This window comes from Carassius auratus, chromosome 6 (assembly GCF_003368295.1).
Source record: "Carassius auratus strain Wakin chromosome 6, ASM336829v1, whole genome shotgun sequence".
NCBI lineage: Eukaryota > Metazoa > Chordata > Actinopteri > Cypriniformes > Cyprinidae > Carassius > Carassius auratus.
Genome location: NC_039248.1, coordinates 5,897,454 through 5,918,908, shown reverse-complemented (window position 1 = coordinate 5,918,908; position 21,455 = coordinate 5,897,454). Strand labels below are relative to the sequence as shown.

Here is a 21,455-nt window from a genome sequence, read left to right as displayed (position 1 = left end):
AACACGAAAGTGTATTTATGCTTTCGCTTTTTCTACTAGGGAAGGTAGAAGAGGAGAGATGAGTTGGTTGGTAGAAATGTTGAGCCGGTAAGCTAAATATATTAGTTTAACTTATGCTACTTGTCAATATAAACTGTAAATTATTGAATTGTAGCTTAATGATAGTAAATGTTGTCCTTGCCGTTGTCGTGTCGATGATAAAGCAATTGTTGTCTATCTATGTAACGTTAGACTATATTCTAGGCGAATGCAGTAAGCGGAATTCCAAGTAAAATGTTAATAATAAAAAAAATCACCATGTCATACTGACAGGATTTATTCTGCGATCACGATTATCCTAAATATCCTAATAGTTAATTAGGATATATATATATATATATATATATATATAAACATAATTTTATTCAACTATATATATACAGTAGTACGAATAATTTTATTAGATTTGTTTTATATGCGAATAAAGTAAAATGTATTCATCTAATGCATTTAAACTTTAAAAAGCAAGCAAATTCGACTTTAAATATATCACTGGCCTTTATATGCTAGTTTACACTTAAACAAGATTTAAACAATAAAGCAGTTGAGATTTGCTATGTATTTGTTTTGGGTAACACTTTATTTAAGGTGTCCTTGTTACAGTGTAGATATATATATATATATATATAAGTACTGAGTAATAGTAACTAACTACATGTACTTACTATATGGTTAGGGAGTAGGGTTTGATTTAAAGTTACTTGCATGCAATTATGGATAATTAGTTGTTATCATAAGTACATGGAAGCAAGGTCACCTTAAAATAAAATGTTACCTTGTTTTGCTATGGTTAAAATGTTCCATCAGTCAGAAACCCTATTAATTAAATAATTAATTAATTTATTCCTTTTTCTTTAGAGAGAGAGGAGTGGAATTTTAAGCTACCATTTGTTTTACTGTTTCTTCTCAGCTCTCTTTCTCACATACTTAGACACACACACTTACATCCTCTGGGTGTTTTAGATGCACCAGGCTTTCAAAACAAACCAGCAATCCCTTGCCTCTCTTTATTTTTCAGCCAATTGGATGGTGGTTTGCAGAAGATTTCTGATTGGCCTGTTACCACACAAGCGGCAGTGGCAGCTGCAGGAGGCAGGAGAGCAACAGAAAGAGAGAGAGAGCGGTACAGAGAGACAGGAGGAGAGCTCGGAGTAATCGTAGGAGGAAAGAGGACAGAGAAGGGAACTTGTGTCAGCGTGGGAGCTGAAGCAGGAGAATGACATGCTGAAGAAAGGGGGAGCAATGATGTCCAGTACCACATTCAAAATGTCCAGGTCACAGTGAGAGCATCCTGTCATAACAACACTAGTTCCATCAAGATCCATCAGAAAAAGCAGACAGCATGCAGAACCTCCGGCACGCAGCTTCTGAGGCTTTCCAGCGTCTCGGTAAGTGCCTTTACCTAAGAATATACAATCAGTATCAAAATCTGTCCTTAATTATGTGTGTTGATGTCTTATCACGTGGGAAGTGGAAATAGTGCATCATTAAAAAGATAAAACCCCAAGCTTCTCTCAAACTGTAAATAACTTGATTCATGTATGTACTCTGAGTTGCATATAATGACTACATCCAGGTTCTTATATGTGCCTAAAATAGCCTAATTAGTTAATTTTAGATAATATTCTTTGTGTTTGAGCTAATATGCATTTCTTGGTTCAGCTGTATGTAATTGAACATATACTGATGCTTAGAGTAAATTCAATGTGAGAGGGTACTAGCCTACAAACATTATAAACCTACCCTTCTCAAATCTAATGGTTTGATTGTCCATGAAACAGCTTCTGACATCTGTTTAAATATATATATATATATATATATATATATATATATATATATATATATATATATATATATATATATATATATATATATATATATATATAAGGTGGTCTGAGCTGGTTTAAGCTAGTTTATCTGGTCTCCCAGGCTGGCCAGTTGAAAAAAGTCATAATTATTGTTATTATCATTAACTAAAATGAAAACTATTAAAAGCATTTCTGGTAGTTGAAATAAAGCTGAAATAAAATGCAATTTAAATATTAGATAACAAACTAGGTAACTAACTGAAATAAGTAAATAAGTAAATACTAAAGAAACAACTAAAACTTAACTTAGATAAACAGTAAAATACAATAAATAAAAATAAATAAAAGCACATAACAAAAATAAAATCTGAAAAATAAAAGCTAATTCAAATGATTTAAAAAAAATCACTGTGAGAATATATAAATAATATTAAAATAACACTGGTAGAAAAACCAAAACTGACCATCTTATCTTCCTAAGGCTGAGATATTTTCCAGCAGGGTATGCAACTAAACCATAGCAAAGGAAACCAACAGATTGTTGTGTCTAAGCACATGTCATTGTCAGTATACACTTGAAGACAAATAGCCCATGTATCCTTGTAGCAGAACAGTGGATGAAAAACACAGCACAGATTTTATCCCTGGTTTACTGCATGGCAGAAGTCAGGTTTTGTTGTGACGGAGGAGGGAAAGGCAGGTTTCTGTAGGTGAGAGGAAAACAGCTTGCAACAGCATCTGTGTCCATCTCTTGAGAGGCAGGAGGCCTGAGAGCGAAGAAAACTGTGTGTGTTATGTGTGAAAAAAGCAGGCACTAGTGAAAGTCGTGGACTTTAAGTATATCGCACTAGTGGGAAATCTGTCACTGGCTATTTCTGGACATGTGTTTAAGCACATTTCCTCACTATCTACGAAAGTAGACCATTAGTGTCTTGTAAGCAGTCAAAAAGGCTACATTTTTCTTAGAACTGAATATAAATGTATATATAGTTATATATATAATAATTGACATTTAATAATTTTTGGCATCGTCTAATTCTAAGTAAAATCTTTAAAAAACACTTATCTGCAAGTTTATTTGCATTTCTTGATGCGAAATCAGTTTCCTTAATTCTCTGGGCCAGTTTTTTCTCTTGGTGTATCTTGTTTTCTCATAATTATGGTCTGGTTTTAAGACTCCATTAAATGACTTGATAGAATCCTGTGTTGACATATTTCCTGTTGAAACAGGAAGTTGGGGTGGGTTATATCAAAAGGTTTGTCACTTTTTTAATATTTAAAATGTAAAATTTATGATTTGATTGTTGCTTTGGCTAATCAGAGGCAGGAGGGTAATTCTCAATTTCAATCTAGAGAACACTTCTGGACGGAAATTAGGTATAAATTTGTATGTTCCTCTGCGAAAGAGATGATCAATATTTTTGGTCTGTTTTGCCAGAAGAGAAAGCCTGTGTTTTTAAATTCACATTTTTGAATACCCTAGCTTATGGATGGTCTCAAAGCTGACAGACATTTATTGTGGTCTTGAACTTGACTGGTTTACCTGAAGCTGATTTATCTGGGTTTCTTGGCCTTCATCCAACCAATCACTGCACTTGTCTGTTTTTGAGTGATGGGTGGCTGGCAACATACTAAACGGCACTTACTGCTGTATACACACTGCTCACAGAATACTGATCGGCAACGAGAGACAGAGAGAGAGAGAAGACGGGGGAAACATGGAGAGTTGGCAAGAGAATGTAAGAAAGAATGTCAAGTGGTGATGAAGGAGGGAACGATCTTGATGGAATAAGGAAAGATACTGGTGCAGAGACAGAAAGAGTGGAGTGTAGAGATGGATGAGAGGATGAAAACAGTGATGCATCTGAACATGAGTTATGAGCTCTCTTAGCCCTCCCTTATCCTGACTCATAAATATCTGTGCAGTCAGACAGAGAGAAGGGAAAAAATGCTCGGGGGGAAGGAGAAACACACAGAGACAGCAGAGATCACCGGTCGACACACAAGGACAAACAAAAATATACTCTTCACTGTGTAACCTGTGTGATTGACATTTTATAATATGAGGCATACTTTTCAATAACATTTGTGCATAAGAAATGCATAAACTTTTTTAACCAAAAAATTTTGTTGCCTGAAAATGTACTCTCCTTCAGCCTGTCCAACATTAAGCTGAGTTTTTTCTCCATCGGAACAGGTTTCTAGAAACTTACCCCTACATCACATGCTCACCAGCGGATCTTCTGCAGTGAACAGGTGCCGTCAGAATGAGAGTCCAAACAGCTGATTAATACATCCACAAGTAGTCAACATGAAGCAAAACGCTGTGTGTTTGTTATAAATCCATTATTTACACATTTAACTTCAAACCATTGATAATATACCCATATATACCATGATGTTTTTATCAGCTGGACTCTCATTCTGACGGCACCCATTCCCTGCAGAGATCCACTGGCGAGCAAGTTATGTAATGCAAAATTTCCATTTTTCTGATGAACAAATACATTACATTTTGGATGGCTTGTGGGTGAGTCAATTTTCATCAAATTTCATTTTTGAGTGAACTATTCCTTCCCTTGGCATGTATCCCTAATAGATACATTTTTGATTAGATGCTTGATGTGAAGCGGACTCCATACAATGTCCTAGAATCATAGCATGGTGACTGGTCATCCGGATGATGGTCTTTCTTCCCTGTCAAGGACGACCCTAATTTGATGGTAGCAGAGCTCCTCAGAGTGACACCTGCAGCCGTGCCAAAAAGAGGTTTTAGTAAATTAGATCTGGAACGATCCAACAGAGACATGCAGTCTTCTGGGTCAACTTACAGGGCTTTTGTAATTCAATCATCTAACGGGATATAGTTATATCATCAGTAATGCAATCAACTATAGCGGGAGCCTTTAATGAAATCCTTTGTATATCACAATCATAATAACTACTTGGGTATTAGTCTTTCAGAAAACCGCAGCCATCTCTGCAGTGGGATTTATCATTCTAGTGTTAAAGAACAGTTCTTTTAAAAAAAAAATTCCTCTAGTCTTAACAGAGAAGTTCTGGATAGTATTTGACGTGGTAAAAGGTACTGGACAGTTTTAGGTCAGAACTGTCTTCCTGGAGTCACACCGAGACTTAAAACTTACGAAGATTGGCTTATTTTTATATTCCCTGTATCTTTTGACTGACTGTCAGAATATATCTAATAACGCATTACAGAGCAGATCCACTCGGCCTCTTAAAGACACTTTTCAGCCAAAATGGATTTTAATTGCTGATTGTGGGGTCTTTCTCTTCCCCTCGTTGTCCGTTTCTCTCTCTCCAATCCCGTTTAGTGTTGTATTTGCTGCTAAAATTTAAAGAAAGGTGAAGGGTAAATCTCAGACCCCCTGTACGCAACCACCAGCTCCTGCTCGCCTCTCCCATCAGGAGCTTAAACACTGAGCGTGACTCACCTTGTACCTGCTGTATCAAACCACACACACACACACACACAGTTACTCAGAATTGTGGTTTATTATGTGTTCTTCATTCTTGGTCTAAAAAGCTTTTTCATTTATTAAATAGAAAGTGTGTATTCAATATAATTATAGTCATGATTATTGTATATTATATTTGTATTGTACTTAATTTACATATTTGGTATAGTCTTTAACTACTACTGTATGAACAAATATTAATCATTTAATATAGTGCACGTGTGTACATATATGTGTTACATTTTGATATTTAGATATATTTCTATTAATATCTGTAACTACATCCATAACTATACTATTGATTTTGTACTGTATATATGACTTGATAACCAAACTCTCTCTCTCTCTCTCTCTCTCTCTCTCTCTGTCATTTGACATAATAGTAGTAGGATTGCTTTCATTTTTCACTGTATCCAAGTGCTTTTCCTATAAAAAGTTCTTATAAATATCATTATAAAATCATTTCAAACACATCAAATGCCGTTTATCACACATGAAGCATTTTGCTGTGAATGCTATATTTTAATATGATCAGTTTTATTAAATGAGAGTAATGTAAATGTAGTCAATATTATTAAATATGTATTATGTTTATTTAATTTCTATTTAGGTTTTTTAATGTATTTAATGCATATATTAAATTGATTCATTTATTTATTTGTTAAATATTTAATTTTATTTAGATTATATTTAGATGATATGTAATCATATTATATGTGTATAGGTATTATATGAAATGTTATAACAGCGTCTTTTTCAGTTTGTCAGACCCTTTCCTTGGTAAAGTTATTTAAATATCTTTATGAAACCATCGCGAACAATCAAACCATTTCTCACACGTGAAGTGTACTGCAGCAAACCCTATGTATCTGAACATTTAAAGTGTTGTGGTCCATCTAAACTGCTCTTTTGTGTTTTACAGGGTTAAAACAAAGACATCTGGGCTATGAGGAGGTAAGAACATTTGACATGACATTGCACAACATATTATAAGCACAAACAAACATCCCTCCACCCACAGAGACAGGACAGATGACAGCTGGAGGCGGAAGTGAGAAATACAGCACTACCCCCTAATGGGGGTGAGAGAGAGAGAGAGAGAGAGAGAGGAAAGGCAAAAGAGCACCAGTTGAGGAAAAAGTATGCAGCACTGCCCTCTACTGGGGGAAAAGAAAGCGAAGCAGTGTTTGGAATGACACCCTGTTCTTACTTGTTCCACAATGTACAGTATGTACATAAAATGAATATTTTCTTTAGTTACAGAATACACAGGTAACCCACTATATTTGCTAAAATATGCAGTATAAAACAGAGTCAAGAGACCTTGTCCAAGCTTGTGCACAATAACACTTTTTATTTCGATGAACATGGTAAGCTAGTATTTTCTTACATAGAGACAGCACATCAGCACACAACATTCTGTCCTCCTATCAGTAATTGGTGTCTTATTCCAGTCTCAACTGAGCATGTCCCATCTGGACACAGAGTCCAGATAGCCAGAGACAATAAAGAATAGAAAAAACATCCATCCATCCTCTCTCTCTCTCTCTACAGTTACACTCCTGCAACCCCTGTAGCCTACAAGTAATGACCAGACTCACCAGACCATGTGAAAACATACATGCAGACACACATCTATCTGTCTAAGAACAGCCATTGTCCAACATATTGTATGAACAGCGTTATTCACCAGTTCACCTCAGTCTGATGAGAAACATCTTTATTAAGTCTGAAAACTGCCATAATACTGCACAGTATTATGAATTCTCTCTCATTTACATTCTTTTATTCTCTATTCTTCTTTTATTTCTCTCTCACAATCACCATTTCACCATTTCTGTCCGTCCCATCATGCTTTTCTCTCCTGCAGTTGAATGGATGTATTTGTTGCCCTTAGCAAATACAACATAGCTGTTTGTGTTTAGCTCTTATGGATGGGACATGGAGTCATAAGACCAGGCCTGCAGACACACACACACACACACACACTTTCTCATGCAAGTCATATGAGTCATGCAGCTTAATCAGAAAAATTGAGAGTGAGTGAGAGAGGAGAAGATTTGGAGATGGAGGATTTCCTGTGGAGAATGCGGGTCTGGGTTTCTATAAGCTTGAGGAGATGTTGTTGGTGTTGTGGAGATAAAAGAAATGAAGTCAGAAGGGAAGAAAAAGAGGAAATGTTTGAGATGAGGTTGGAAGAGATAAAGGAAACAATGAAAACGGAAGAAAAACCATCAAAAACTTGGAGTGTGTCCTCCCTCCCAGTTGCTGAGGTCAGATGGGTGTGCTTGTATGTGTGTGTGTGTGTGTGTGTGTGTGTGAGAGAGAGAGAGAGAGAGAGTTTGACATCAAACACCACTATATGAAGATGTCTTATAGTGCTGAATTACAATTACTGACTTTTCTAACGTAACCGAAGCATGTCTCATTAAAATGCCTCTAACTTTGTAATATCATTGAGAAATCGGTCTGGTTTTGAATACTGTATCATAAGGGTCTCTTTGAACTTTTAGCATTTCTAACTATTTTAGTGTTCTTTTGTCATTTCCAAGAAAGTATCAAGAGTCGAATGTAAAGTTTAAGATCCAGATGATCTGAAGATATAATAGTCTGGTTAAAGTACATTCTGTAGAACTCCAGAGGCTATTCTGAGAGTGTCAGCTGTCCCTGTGTGCAATGACATCACTCAAATGAACAGAATTTAGGCAAGAAGACAGAAATAGGGAAAATTAGAGCTAAAAGAGACTTTTGTGTCAGGACATTGTGACATCATCTGCTTTACAGCTCTGTGTGCTGTTGTTAAGAGTTCAGGATTTACTGACAAATAAAAAGTAAAAAAAAACAGCATTTATTTTAAAGAAAAATATTCTGTAACATTATATATATATATATATATATATATATATATATATATATATATATATATATATATATATATATATACATATATATATATATATATACATACATACATAATCATTTAAATGTATAATTTAAATGTGAATCATTTAATCAGCATGTAAAGCACTTTAGGATTCAGAGTTGGTATAAATTAAAACCCTGAAGATGCATATGCATACAAATGAGGACATGGTTCACACTTGTATGCACACAGACAGGTGTGATGGATACAGTAGGATGGCTGTATTAGCGAAACAAGGTGTAATAACATCACACACTGTACCATCCCGGTGTGTTTCTGTGTCTGCTTTCAGCTGGGAGAGCTGGACGGGGTGGAGAAACCACAGCCGCACTGGTTTCACACGCTGCAGGTGCGGCGGCTCCGAGTTCAGAGGGGCCGCAGTAACAGCGATCCTATGGGAGGAAAGAGCTTCCAGCAAGAGTTCCAGTGGGTGAGCAACACCCAGATACAACTCATCATAGATACAGAGAGATAAAACAAACAATGCACAGGAAAGTTATGGCTTATTATATGCTGTAAATTTGTCATATTGTTTTTTTACATAAAGTAATATTAACCCTATAAGCCTTAATCATAGTTTACACTTTTTTAGAAAATAAAAGGCCATTTAGTATCATTTTTAAATATCCATCTTGGGAGGTCGCATCCTAATGGTTAGAGATTCTGACTCATAATCCAAAGGTTGCAAGTTTGAGTCTCAGGCCGGCAGGAATTGTAGATGTAGGCTCTCTGCACCCTCAAAACCACAACTGAGGTGCCCTTGAGCAAGACACCGAACCCCCAACTGCTTCCCAGGCTCCACAGCATAAATGGCTGTGTGTGTGTGTTCACTGCTGTGTGTGTGCACTTTGGATGAGTTAAATGCAGAGTACGAATTCCTAGTATGGGTCACCAAACATGGCTGTATGTCACTTCACTTTTTTCACTTTCACATCTTCAGGTCGGGTAATTTATGTTTTTAAGATTAACATTTACTAGACTGAAGTAACTTCGGTTTACTTGATTCTCCATACTTTTTTTTTAGTGTAAAAATGTTATAGCACTTTTTCTTTTTTCTGTTCTTTTTTTTTTTTTTTTTTTGATTGCTTCCACTGTTCTCATTTGTAAGTCGCTTTGGATAAAAGCGTCTGCTAAATGAATAAATGTAATGTAAATTGTGTTAAAATGTATTTATTTAATATGAGACAACAGATTTTCAGGGATGTTTAGGCTACTCATACATTTCTCAATCATCACTGTATTGCATTGCGTTATAGGTTTTGCCTCCCACAATAAAAGCTGCAGAGCTTTCATCGTAAAAATTGAGGATTTAGATATCATCTCACCAAGACATAAATTTGAGAGATATAGAATGACAAATGATATTTAGATGCTTTTTCTTTTTGAAGTTTGTTATACTATTCTAAAGATTTACAGAATTTCATCTTACTTTTTGGCATTGCATCTGCACAAAACAACATATTTTGGCTCAGTTTGAAAGTATGAGCACTCTATTCTAAATATATCATACTGTAATATGAGCCATAAAAAGCTGATCTATCAAATATTTTCAAACTATATATATATATATATATATATATATATATATATATATATATATATATATATATATATATATATATTTGTCTGAATGTACAATGAAATGTCCCTTAAAAATAGATTTTTCTGACTAATTTTATTTATTTATTTACAGGGTCAAATACTTTTGTGATATATTTTCTCAGGTGTCTCACTTTGTAAGTGGAAGCCCCATGTTTGGCTTGCAGATTTTTTTTCTATTTGCTGTTTGCTTTCAGTTAAAAATGTATGGCGGTTACACCAAAGAGGTCTATAATAGCTACCAGTCATTTGTTTTAATGGCAGTTGCTTGGCTGGCAAAATAACTGTGTGTGTATTTCATTCACAGAAAACTGGCCTGCAGTTTGGGAATGCAACATCTTATCTTAATCTTGAAAAACTCGGTGAGGGCACATATGCCACAGTGTACAAAGGAATTAGCAGGTTAGTAGTCATATGTGATACTCATAGACACACTCAAAACAGTGTTATTCATAGAACCCACTTAGATGTTGCCAATAGGGAGACACTTTTTCATTGAAGCAAGATGAATGTAGTTAGCAAGCACATTATTCAGATACACCACCCTGTGGCTTTGTTCTTCTGTATAATAGACAGCTAATGATTCCTTTCATTACCTCCCTGTAGGCATTACTTGAGTTCTTCTATGGCAGCTTGTTTTACATGGATTCATTTTATAAGGTCATCCTGCAACATACGGATACCTGCCTGAGGCTTACACTGAGAGGAAGTTTGATGTTGTTGTACAACAACCAATTTTTTGTAATAAGAAACAGTTCCCATACTCCATCTCTGTGCAGCTATCTTAGGAATGAAAACCGTGCATTAAGTACGTTACATTACCAAACCGTACATTAAGTAAAAAATTTTTTGCTTATTTATGTGGTTAAAGGAACAATGTTACCCAACTTAAACTTAAAATATTTTGCAATATCCACAGCAAGTGAATTTAGTTTCAATGAATGGCATCATACATTTAACCACTACTAAACATCACCAGATCAATAAAATTGCAGATTTCTTTTTTGTGTTGCTTTATTTCCTATTGAAACAGGAAGTAGGGTGGGACACATCAAAGGGCTTGCCCCTTAGATTTAAATAGCCAATATGCTTTAATTTAAAGACAAGAATTATGATTTGCTATGTGCTATTGCTAGTCCTAGGCAGGTGTTGTTTGATCAAGGGGACAATCTCTTCATATAAAAAAATAAAAAGTAGAAGACAAAGACTTTTCGTTTTAAAAGTGTATATTCTACATGTTAAATTTGTCAGGAATGAACTAGTATATAAATAACCAGTGTTGGGAAAAGTTACTTTTAAAAGTAATGCATTACAATATTGCGTATCCTAAAAAAGTAACTAATTACGTTATTTAGTTACTTTTTATTGAAAGTAATGCGTTATGTTACTTTTGCGTTACTTTTTAAATCTGGGCTGGGCTTGCTTGTTTGCTTCTAATATAAAAAGCCCTTTCACACCAAAGGCCTGAATAAAATGTGAATTTGCGTCTGTACAGTAGAACACAGAAAAAGTTCAACACTCTTCAGCAATTAACAAATCTTGTGTCATTTTTGCTTAATATTATAGTTGAATTGGACAATCGAAGCTCAGTAACAAATTGGTTAATAAAATGGGAATAGATATATAAAGGATATTTCTATTATTTAACATATTTAATTATTGCAGCTTTGAGTCATATTCTGAGTTGCATTTAATTGTTTTTGTAGAAAATTAAAATTGGAAAATTAAATTTGGAATTTAAAAGATTTGTATTTGTATTTTTTTTATTTGTGTGTGTGTGTGTGTCAGTGAGGTGAATTAATGCATGTTCACATTTATTCTAGAACTAAAGTAACATCTCACTCCCGATTTCTCACAGCATGGGGACAGGGAAAATTTCAATCAATAAATGGGGAGAAAAAAGTAACTGGCGTTACATATTTGAAAAAGTAACTCAAGTATTCTCTTGTAAATTAAAAAGTAATAAATTACTTTACTAGTTACTTGAAAAAAGTATTCTGATTACGTTAACTCAAGTAACTCACGTTACTTGTAATGCATTACCCTCAACACTGTAAATAACCATATAGTCAATAGTCAAAACTCTTTAAAAAGTCTTTTTTAAAAAGAGAGCTTGTGATGGTGTTATTCTCCAGAAAGCAGAGGTCAGGTAAACTGTTTTCTGATGCACGTTTGGGTTCTCTGTGTTCGTGACAGGATAAACGGTCATCTTGTGGCTTTAAAGGTGATTCACATGAAAACTGAGGAAGGAATTCCATTCACAGCTATTAGAGAAGGTACTGCAACAGCACAACACACACACAAACACACACACAGCCAAGAATCAAAGTGCTTATACACACACAAGGGATGTGGGGTATTGTTCATCAGATATACGTCATTAAAATATGAATAGTGGAGTTGTGCATTAACAAATTGTTTTTACTAATGTTCATATTTTTTATTTTTATATGTTATATTTCTATATTCTGACAAACAACCGCTCATAAGTTTGGGGTCAGAATTGTTTTATTTGAAAGAAATACTTTTATTCAGCACAGACACATTTAATTTACAAAAAATAACAGCTCAGATATTTATAATACAAACGATTTCTGTTTCAAATAAATTGTTTTAACTTAAATTTTAAATTTTGAACTTTGAAAACCCAGTCTTGATAATATGTTTCTTGTGCAACATATCAGCATTAGAATGATTTCTGAAGAATCATACATTGAAGACTAGAGTAATGGATACTGAAAAATAAACAGAAAATTAGAAATTGTAATAATATTTTAATATATTACTGTTTTTTTATGTATTTTTAATGGAAAAAAACTATTTTAAATGGAAAAATACATTATACATATAAAAGTTTTTGTGATTATTCCCAGCCTCCTTGTTAAAGGGCATTAAACATGCCAACATCGTCTTGCTTCACGATATCATCCACACGCGAGAGTCTCTCACCTTTGTCTTCGAGTATGTGGTGAGTCTGGTGCTGGCAATCACCGTCCAAGTTTATTTTGTTTCTTTTGACTATCTGTAAGTCAAATTGTGCATCTCTTTCCCTCTCAGCAAACAGATTTGGCTCAATACATGATTCAGCATCCTGGCGGACTTCACTCGTACAACATTAGGGTAAACAAACACATGACTGTGTTAAAAATACACAAGGTCAGTAATAATGAGCCGACTTTCTCACGCTCAGTCTGCTTCTTCAGCTCTTTATGTTTCAGTTGCTGCGAGGATTGTCTTACATTCACAGCAGAAGAATTCTGCATCGAGACCTCAAACCTCAGAATTTGCTCATCAGTTATTTGGGGGAGCTCAAATTAGCAGATTTTGGTAGTTTCACTTATGCAAACACTAACATGCTTACTAATATACTCTATCATGCATTCTAAACCATGGTGGGCCTCTTATTCCTTCAGGTCTGGCCCGATCTAAGTCCATACCTTGCCAAACATACTCAGCCGAGGTCGTGACTTTATGGTACCGCCCGCCAGATGTTCTCATGGGCTCCACTGATTACTCCACAGCCCTGGACATCTGGTGAGTCCTTCTACACACTCACACACGCGCGCAAACATATGCATTCTTCTTAGAAAGATTCATAATAGTGAGAGCAACAGACGCAATTCCAAAATTTTAACAATTTGAAAAAATAATTCCCCATTCAACTTGTCGGTTTAAGCATTCATATTATTTGAAACTTTTCAAGCGCAAGATGATGAGAAAGAGAAGTCAATTTGCATATTGTATAGAGTTACAAAAATAGTTTGCAAATAGTTAAAAATAGTTAGATGTGTGCATGTCTGTGCATGTGGTCTTAAAGTGATAGCCACTTAATATAGCTACTGCTTTCTGTGTAATTAATGTTAATTAAAGAACAAAAGAAAAAATAATAGTGCAATCAAATCGATTAATCATGATAACTTGCATCCAAAATAAATGTTTGTGTTCACATAATATGTGTGTCAGTGTATTTAAATTCGTATTGAAGGCTTTCAGTTCGGTACGCATTACAAACTGAACAATTCGTTGGAGCAATCCTATTACATTTGGAAAATAAAAGAGCTTAAAGTGTGTCAAATATAATGTACTCCAGGTTATGACAATGAGGAAGTTTGTTATAGTTTTCTTTTATTTGCTTTTAAATAGCTTGTAAATGCCTGTGCGCATTCGAATTAGCGGTGATTCAGCGTCAGTTGATTGAATGGACAACAACAAAACAATACGACAAACTCACATTAAACATGGAATGTTTAATTTATTAACAAAACGAATACAAATACACCATGCTATAGGCCTAATATAAAATAACAAATAACTTACACAAAGGTAAATTATAAAACACTGAATATCAGCAAATACGGTGAAACCAAATAATTAAAGGGTTAGTTTGCCCAAAAATGAAAATTATGTCATTAATAACTCACCCTTATGTTCAAAACATGTAAGGCCTCCTTTAATCTTCGGAACACAGTTTAAGATATTTTAGATTTAGACCGAGAGCTCTCAGTGCCTCCATTGAAGCTGTGTGTACGGTATACTGTCCATGTCCAGAAAGGTAATAAAAACTTCATCAAAGTAGTCCATGTGACATCAGAGGGTCCGTTGGAATTTTTTGAAGCATCAAAAATACATTTTGGTCCAAAAATAGCAAAAACAACGACTTTATTCAGCATTGTCTTCTTTATTATAAAACTAGTTTACATGGGTCAACCAAATTGGGAAAATCTGAATGAGTAGAAACATCCTTAGTGTTCATCCTCATTCAAATGAAAATCAGTTATTACCCAACACTCAGTTTTGGTCCCCCCACCTGTCAGCTGCAGCCCTGGTCTGACGGATATGTATATATGTTGATGTTTAGGGGAGCTGGCTGCATTTTTATCGAGATGCTACAGGGGTCACCAGCGTTTCCTGGAGTAGCTGATGTCTTTGAGCAGCTGCTGAAGATTTGGGCTGTGAGTCTGTTTGTGAGAATGTACCAGAATTGTGTGAGATTTCTCTTCTATCCTGCTCTCCTCGTTATATATCTCCTCTTCTTTCCTTCTGAGGTCCTCGGGGTGCCGACCGAGGAGAGCTGGCCAGGTGTCAGTGATCTGCCAAACTATAAACCAGGTGTGTGCAAAATCCTTCTTTCTTCTGTCTCACTCATTAATTGCATGCGTCTGTGTTAGTTGCATAAAAATGTACTTAATGTGTGAACATCTAAATTAAATTAACTGGTTTAAGTCAAAGGAATAATTTAATTGAAATTGAATAAATTATTTTTAAAAATTATGTTATAGCAATTAAAGTAATTTTTGGCGGTTAGATCAAGAAGAAATATGTTTTTAAAGGGTTAGCTCCTCTAAAACAGGAATTTTGTCATCATTTACTCTCATGTTGTTCCAAACCTGTATGACTTACTTCCTTCTATGGGACACAAAATATGTTTTGAATTAGGATGTTATTCATTGATAATCTTTCCCTAAATCATAGCTTTCAAATGTCATTCACACATGCACGTATTTAGACTTGCCAAATGCAGATGCATCGTCCAATTCATCAAAGCCATTAATTCTTGCATGCCTCATCATCTCAAATGGTCTCTAAAGATTTTAAATATAGCCGCAAATCATACAGGCAGTTTTTATGGTTCCTTTTTGGGCAGTGGTTCTCAAACATTTGGACTCCCAAAACTTCTCAATGAATGACAACAACATTCAAAGGCCCCATGACTTTTCCAATTTTTCACGATTTAAATTTTTTTTTCCTCAATTTCTATCTAATAGAAAGGTTAGATCTTGAAACTAATTTTTTTTAATTAATTATAAAAATGCTAATGGAGTTTGTATTCAATTTTTAATTTGAAGATCTAGAAATTACACTTTTAAAATTAAGGCTACCTCATGTTTAGGTTTTCCAAGACTTTGGCAACCCTGGTTAAAAGAAGGAAAAAAGTAATTGGGAATTAAGGTAAAGAATATCTTGATTTTTTTTTTTTTTTTTCTGGTGTAGCATATTTTAATGCTCGTTTTATCTTATTTTAAATTATTTTAAAGTAATCTTGGGCCTCCTTGAAGTTTGCTAAGACCCCGTTTGAGAACCATAGTTTTGAGGAATAAAAACTACATCTTGGTACCATATTGGTAGATATGTTTTATTTATAGATATTGAATATACTGTATAACAATTGTTTTATTTTTTTAGATCGCATTTGCCACTATTGTCACATAAGGTTAATCCTTAAAATTCACTTGTATAATTAAAAATGAAATTTTGGGGTGTTTTAATTATAATATGTGACCCTGGACCACAAAAGCAGTCTTGGCAGTCACTGGGGTCTATTTTTAGCAATAAACATTGTATGGGTCAAAATTATCGATTTTTCTTTTATGCCAAAAATCATTAGTATATTAAGTAAAGATTATGTTCCATGGAAATATTTTGTAAGTTTCCTACCATAACTATATCAAAACTTAATTTTTTATTAGTAATATGCATTGCTAAGAAAATAATTAGGACAACTTCAAAGGAGATTTTCTCAGTATTTTTAATTATAATTTTTTTTAACTGCACTTTGTTATTTGTCAAGTTGTTTACATACATTCCCAGGTGTTGTAAAAGATAAGTTGTATTTTGCTCCAAAATATCATGTTTTTTCTTGTCATAAGTAAATAATGACAGAATTGTAATTTTGGTGGTGAACTTTTGCTGCACATGCTGATTTTTTAGAGTCTTGCAGATTTATCTGTTATTTTGGAACATCCAGTAAATACACATGTACCCATAAATTTAGAATTAGAACGACACATAGACACCGTCATCTATATGCACTGCGTGTGTGCTTGGCAATGTGTGGGTGTAAACTTGTTGCCAAGTGCCTGTCGTTTTAATAACATGCAGTCATACAAACAGAAAATGGCTAGAGAAAATTCACAGAGTTGTGCTGAAGCTGTGTTTCCAGTATAAATCATTTTGTGTGTATAGGTGTTCTGTTAGTAGTTGTGTTGGCCGTGAGTTGACTTGACACCTTTGAGTTAGACGCAAATACACACCTTCACACACTCATGCAGGAAGGGGGTTGATGTCTTTCCATTGCAGTCCTGGAAATAAAGTGCAGGCTCATTACACAGGTGCACAAATGAGCAATGTGCCTCATTTAGAGTGTCTGGGTACTGATGGAGATGGTTAACTGATGTTACTCCATGAATCTGGGTTTACCCAAGCCCCGGGCTGCTCTGTGTGTGTGTGTGTGTGTGTGTGTGTGTGTGTGTGTTTGTGTGTGTGTGTGTGTACTGTGTGTTGGAGAGAAGCTACCTGAACCCGCTGTGGTCTCTCAGGTATATCCAGGTGTGCTGAAGCGTAAGTGTGGCCTCAGGTTTCAGCCAAGAATGACCGGGTGGCCCGTGACCACAGACACTGACAGAAGGACACTCATAAAAAAAGCTTCTTCAAACCATCTTAACAGCATTTGTACTATTATAGGGTTCTTTATGGTGGCTAGAATTTTTCTTTGGATGTAAAAAAAAATTAGTAGTTTACCCAAAAATTGAAATTCTGTCTCACCGTCTCAAACAAAAAGCAGTCATTATAGGATTATTTATATACAGTTATATGACATTCCACAACATTTCATGATGATATATATATCACAAAAATGTTATTTTTGTTTTTATACTATCTTTGTGATTAAAAATAAGAACTAAGATGCAAATTATAAACAATTGGACAAAGACGATATTATAAACACTTTATATCATATGTGATTCTAGAGCACAAAACCAGTCATAAGTCTCTGGGGTATATTTGTAGCAATAGCTAATAATACATTTTATGGGTCAAAATTATAGATTTTTCTTTTATGCCAAAAATCATTAGGATATTATGTAAGGATCATGTTCCATGGAAGAATTGTAGGCTTTTTTTTTTTTTTTACCATAAATATATCAAAACGTGTTCCTGTGACTCAAGTGGTAGAGCATTGCATTAGCAGTGCAAGGTTGTGGGTTCGATTCCCAGGGAGCACATGTTAGGTAAAAAATGTTAGCCTGAATGCACTGTATGTCACTTGGGATAAAAGCATCTGCTAAATGCATAAATGTAATTAAAATTTAATTTAAAATGTAACATTGGTTAGCCATGTGCATGGCTAAGAACTTCATTTGGACAACTTTAAAGACGATTTTCTCAATATTAATTTTTTTTTCACCCTTAGATTTCAGATTTTCAAATAGTTATATCTCAGCCAAATATTGTCCTATCATGACAAACCATACATCAACAGAAAGCGTATTTATTCAGCTTTCAGATAATGTATGAATCTCAATTTTGAAAAATTTACTCTTCTGAATGATTTTCTTGTCCAGGGTCACAAATATCATCACCACAATATATATATATATATATATATATATATACAGTGATATTATTACTATACTAGTGGGCTATTTATTAACATTTTTAGATTTTATTTGTTATATTACATTTTGTTTTCATTTTAATGTTGTCATTATATTACTTTTATATATATATATATGTGTGTGTGTGTGTGTGTGTGTGTTTGTAATTATATTAGCGTAGTTGTAATTTTTTATTTTAGTTTTAGTAACTTACTTTACTAACTTAGTGTCAGTTACTTGCCTATATACATATATACGTATTTATACACGCACGCACGTGTGTGTGTGTGTGTGGGTAGCTTTAAAAAAAAAATTGTTTTAGTCATTTAAGTATTTCAGTTTATTTTAGGCAACATTTTATTATTTTTAGTAAAATATTATTTTAATTAACTAAATTTGACTATTTTTACATTTTTGTTAATAATAACAACACTGTACAAAAAAAAAACAATTCATCAGAATGTTCATGCTGCTGTTTTCCATGTATACATGCCATGGCATTCATTGTAGACAACAATGTGTGAAATTTCATTGCTCAGGGAAACATGTTTTCCTCACTGGTTATATGACAATAAACGCGCTGAATCCTGAAAAAAACATCATAAAAGTTACTATTACAGCCCTTAAAATGTAAGAGAGTTTTTTTTTTTTTTTGTGCTCTACAGAAGATACAGGTTTGGAAAAACACAAGTGATAGTAAATGATAAAGGCTTTCATTGATAGTCTCGTGGCTCATTGTGTGAAGATTCCTGATCAGAGCTGGATGCTCTGGTGGTCTGTTAACTAAAAGCGGTCTCTTTGTGTTCCTGTAGAGTGGTTCCTGCACTGCAAGCCCAAGCAATTTCGAGATGTCTGGAAAAGGTAAGACCAGTTCATGCGTGCATGCTCGTGTGCATATGTGTGTGCGTTTTGGCTCTGAGTGGGAACAGAAGGGTTTTTGTATAGCGGTCTTCATCTCCCTTCCTCCAACCCCACCTCTAATGGATGTCTGACCCGTAGCTCTCCGTATGTGTGTGTGTACATTGGCTTAGACTCGCTCAGTTACCCTATAAGACGGAGGATCTGGCCCAGCAGATGCTGATGATGACTCCAAAGGACAGGATTTCAGCCCAGGATGCATTGCTGCACCCATATTTCAACACTCTTCCACCTCCGTTAATGCATCTAAGGGACAGTAAGTGCTGGAGAATTTCACTATATGAGCGGAATGCACGCAATTCCGGCTTCAAAGGTTAATCCAGTGCAGTAACAGACAAGATCAAAGTTAAAACCCTCTTAGTTACTGTCAAAACTGGCAACCTTTTCAACGCCGACTCAAGATCAAAAGAGATTATGCAATCTTAGAAATGTCTTTTTCCTCTTGTCTCGTTTCTCATTCTCTAACCTCGTCTCTTTCTCCGTCAGCTGTGTCCATCTTTAAGGTGCCAGGGGTGAGGTTAGAGACGGAAGTGAGGGATATCTTCAGCCCCAGCAGACGAATGAAATCGCCTCTTGCTCCGCTGGCCAAGTGCTGGTGAAAGTCTCGCCTTTGTAAATAGTTGGTGTGCTTGTAAGACCAAAACCACACCAGCATGAGTAAACGTGACCCTGTTGCAGCATGGTGGTCAGTTTGTATGTTGTTTATTCAGATCTTCATCAGCTTAATCAAATATATTTATGAAAGAATATCAGATTCTCTTTCATAACATTAATGTTTTTTACAATTTGGACCAGTATTACCTAAAACAAGTTTTATGGTTGATCATGACGATACAAGTCAAAGCTATATTTCATACATTCTATTTTGGGATCCCTTATCCCTTAATACTTATTTTTTAAAGTAATTTATAGGAGTGGGTGCATCCTGATGTTGCAAATTGTAATTGTTGTATTATTTAAATGTATTATCATAATCATAAACACCAGTTTGTTGCACAAATAGTTTTACCATTTACTGCTTTAAGCTAATGAATCTGAAGTCTTAAGTTGGATAGCATCATATTTATTGAAAGAGGATCACATATGTTTGCTTTTCTGCCTCTCAGCAAACTGATGTCCAGAGAATGTTTACTGCACACTTTCATTGTGAATACGTTTAAATTAAATGCACTTATTAATTTTATACGTAATTTAATTTTTGTATATTTTGCACAGAAAAGAGATGAAGAGTGTGCGAGAGAGATGATTTGGGAATACGATATGAAAATATGTGGAAGAATATACCTACTAATCTTTCAAAGCTCTATTGTGTAGTGTCCAGGTAAAAAAAAAGACTTGTATGCATTCATAAAACACACCTGGAGAGAGTCTCACCTGAAATTACCTGTTTTTGTACAGCACATACTCATATTTCTCTTCTACGCTGATGGCCACTTTGTCGAAACATGTTCAGAACTGTTTTTAGCTATGTTTGTATCAAGTTCATAATTAATAGTTTCTGTATCTTTACATTTTTTAGCCATGTCTGTATATGATGTTGAGATTCGAAACATGTGCTGCTTCTACATCAATGTTCTAAAGGAGAGAAGTACAGCAATATTGATCACCAACATAAAAAAATAATAATAATACTTTCAAATAATAGAAACAATCACATTGCCAGTCACTCAATGCTGATGTCGTAAATGGATGTTCCAGAGTACTTCCACACACTTCACCATAATGCAATACTGTGAAATCTGGGTATGTGTTCATATAATTGTATACAATCCCACTGTGTCTTGACTTCTGAATAAATATTGTAAAAATGACACCAGTGAATAAATAAAACGGTAAAAATATATATAATTTTACATGATTACTGTTTCTGCTTTCTAAAGACTGCTTGGAAATCATAAGAATATACTTTTTTATCCATAGTTTTATGTTTCTCTTCAGGTTTATGGATAGGTTAACCTTAGATCATTCTTTAGATCATTCAATAGAGGGTCAAAGATACATTTATCTTTTAAAAAATGCATATTATATTTTTACAGTCTAAATGGGTCTGATCCTATTGTCATGTTGCTCATGAATCTACTACACTTAAATGGACATTTCTGTCTCAAACAACCTAGAGTCTCAGCAAACAATTTGCCATGACTTATTTTGGCCAAATACAACCCATTTAAACAACAAGATACCGCCTCACAGACACAGTTTGAGTTTTTATGATACATGAATAATGACTGTTCCTGTTCTTCAACCACTGTGCTAACCATCCATTAAAGCTGCGGTAGGGAACTTTTGACGCTCTAGCGGTTAATAAACAGAA

At 34.6% G+C, this 21,455-nt stretch overlaps 1 protein-coding gene across 2 annotated transcripts; it reads left to right on the top strand.

The window, feature by feature from the left end:
* The first annotated feature begins 4 nt into the window (after positions 1 to 4).
* On the top strand, positions 5 to 19,888 carry LOC113092410 (cyclin-dependent kinase 15). 2 transcript variants are annotated; one of them, XM_026258012.1, is made up of 15 exons: positions 5 to 87; positions 1,058 to 1,427; positions 6,249 to 6,280; positions 8,542 to 8,679; positions 10,156 to 10,250; positions 12,045 to 12,124; positions 12,722 to 12,816; positions 12,906 to 12,968; positions 13,052 to 13,175; positions 13,262 to 13,382; positions 14,707 to 14,800; positions 14,894 to 14,957; positions 19,036 to 19,084; positions 19,255 to 19,397; positions 19,628 to 19,888. In XM_026258012.1, the coding sequence occupies exons 2-15, from the start codon at positions 1,382 to 1,384 to the stop codon at positions 19,738 to 19,740; spliced, it is 1,257 nt and encodes a 418-aa protein (XP_026113797.1). In that variant the 5' UTR covers positions 5 to 87; positions 1,058 to 1,381; the 3' UTR covers positions 19,741 to 19,888. The 2 variants fall into 2 exon arrangements, with proteins under 2 accessions (XP_026113797.1, XP_026113791.1); XM_026258006.1 differs by lacking the exons at positions 5 to 87; positions 1,058 to 1,427; positions 6,249 to 6,280 and adding an exon at positions 7,089 to 7,599.
* The last annotated feature ends 1,567 nt before the right edge of the window (positions 19,889 to 21,455 follow it).

Coding starts and splice junctions, on each gene's coding strand:
- LOC113092410 (XM_026258006.1), top strand. CDS start 7,393: ATGGAGGATTTCCTGTGGAGAATGCGGGTCTGGGTTTCTATAAGCTTG. Junction 13,383..14,706: donor TCCACAGCCCTGGACATCTG/GTGAGTCCTTCT, acceptor GTTGATGTTTAG/GGGAGCTGGCTGCATTTTTA. Junction 19,398..19,627: donor GTTAATGCATCTAAGGGACA/GTAAGTGCTGGA, acceptor TTTCTCCGTCAG/CTGTGTCCATCTTTAAGGTG.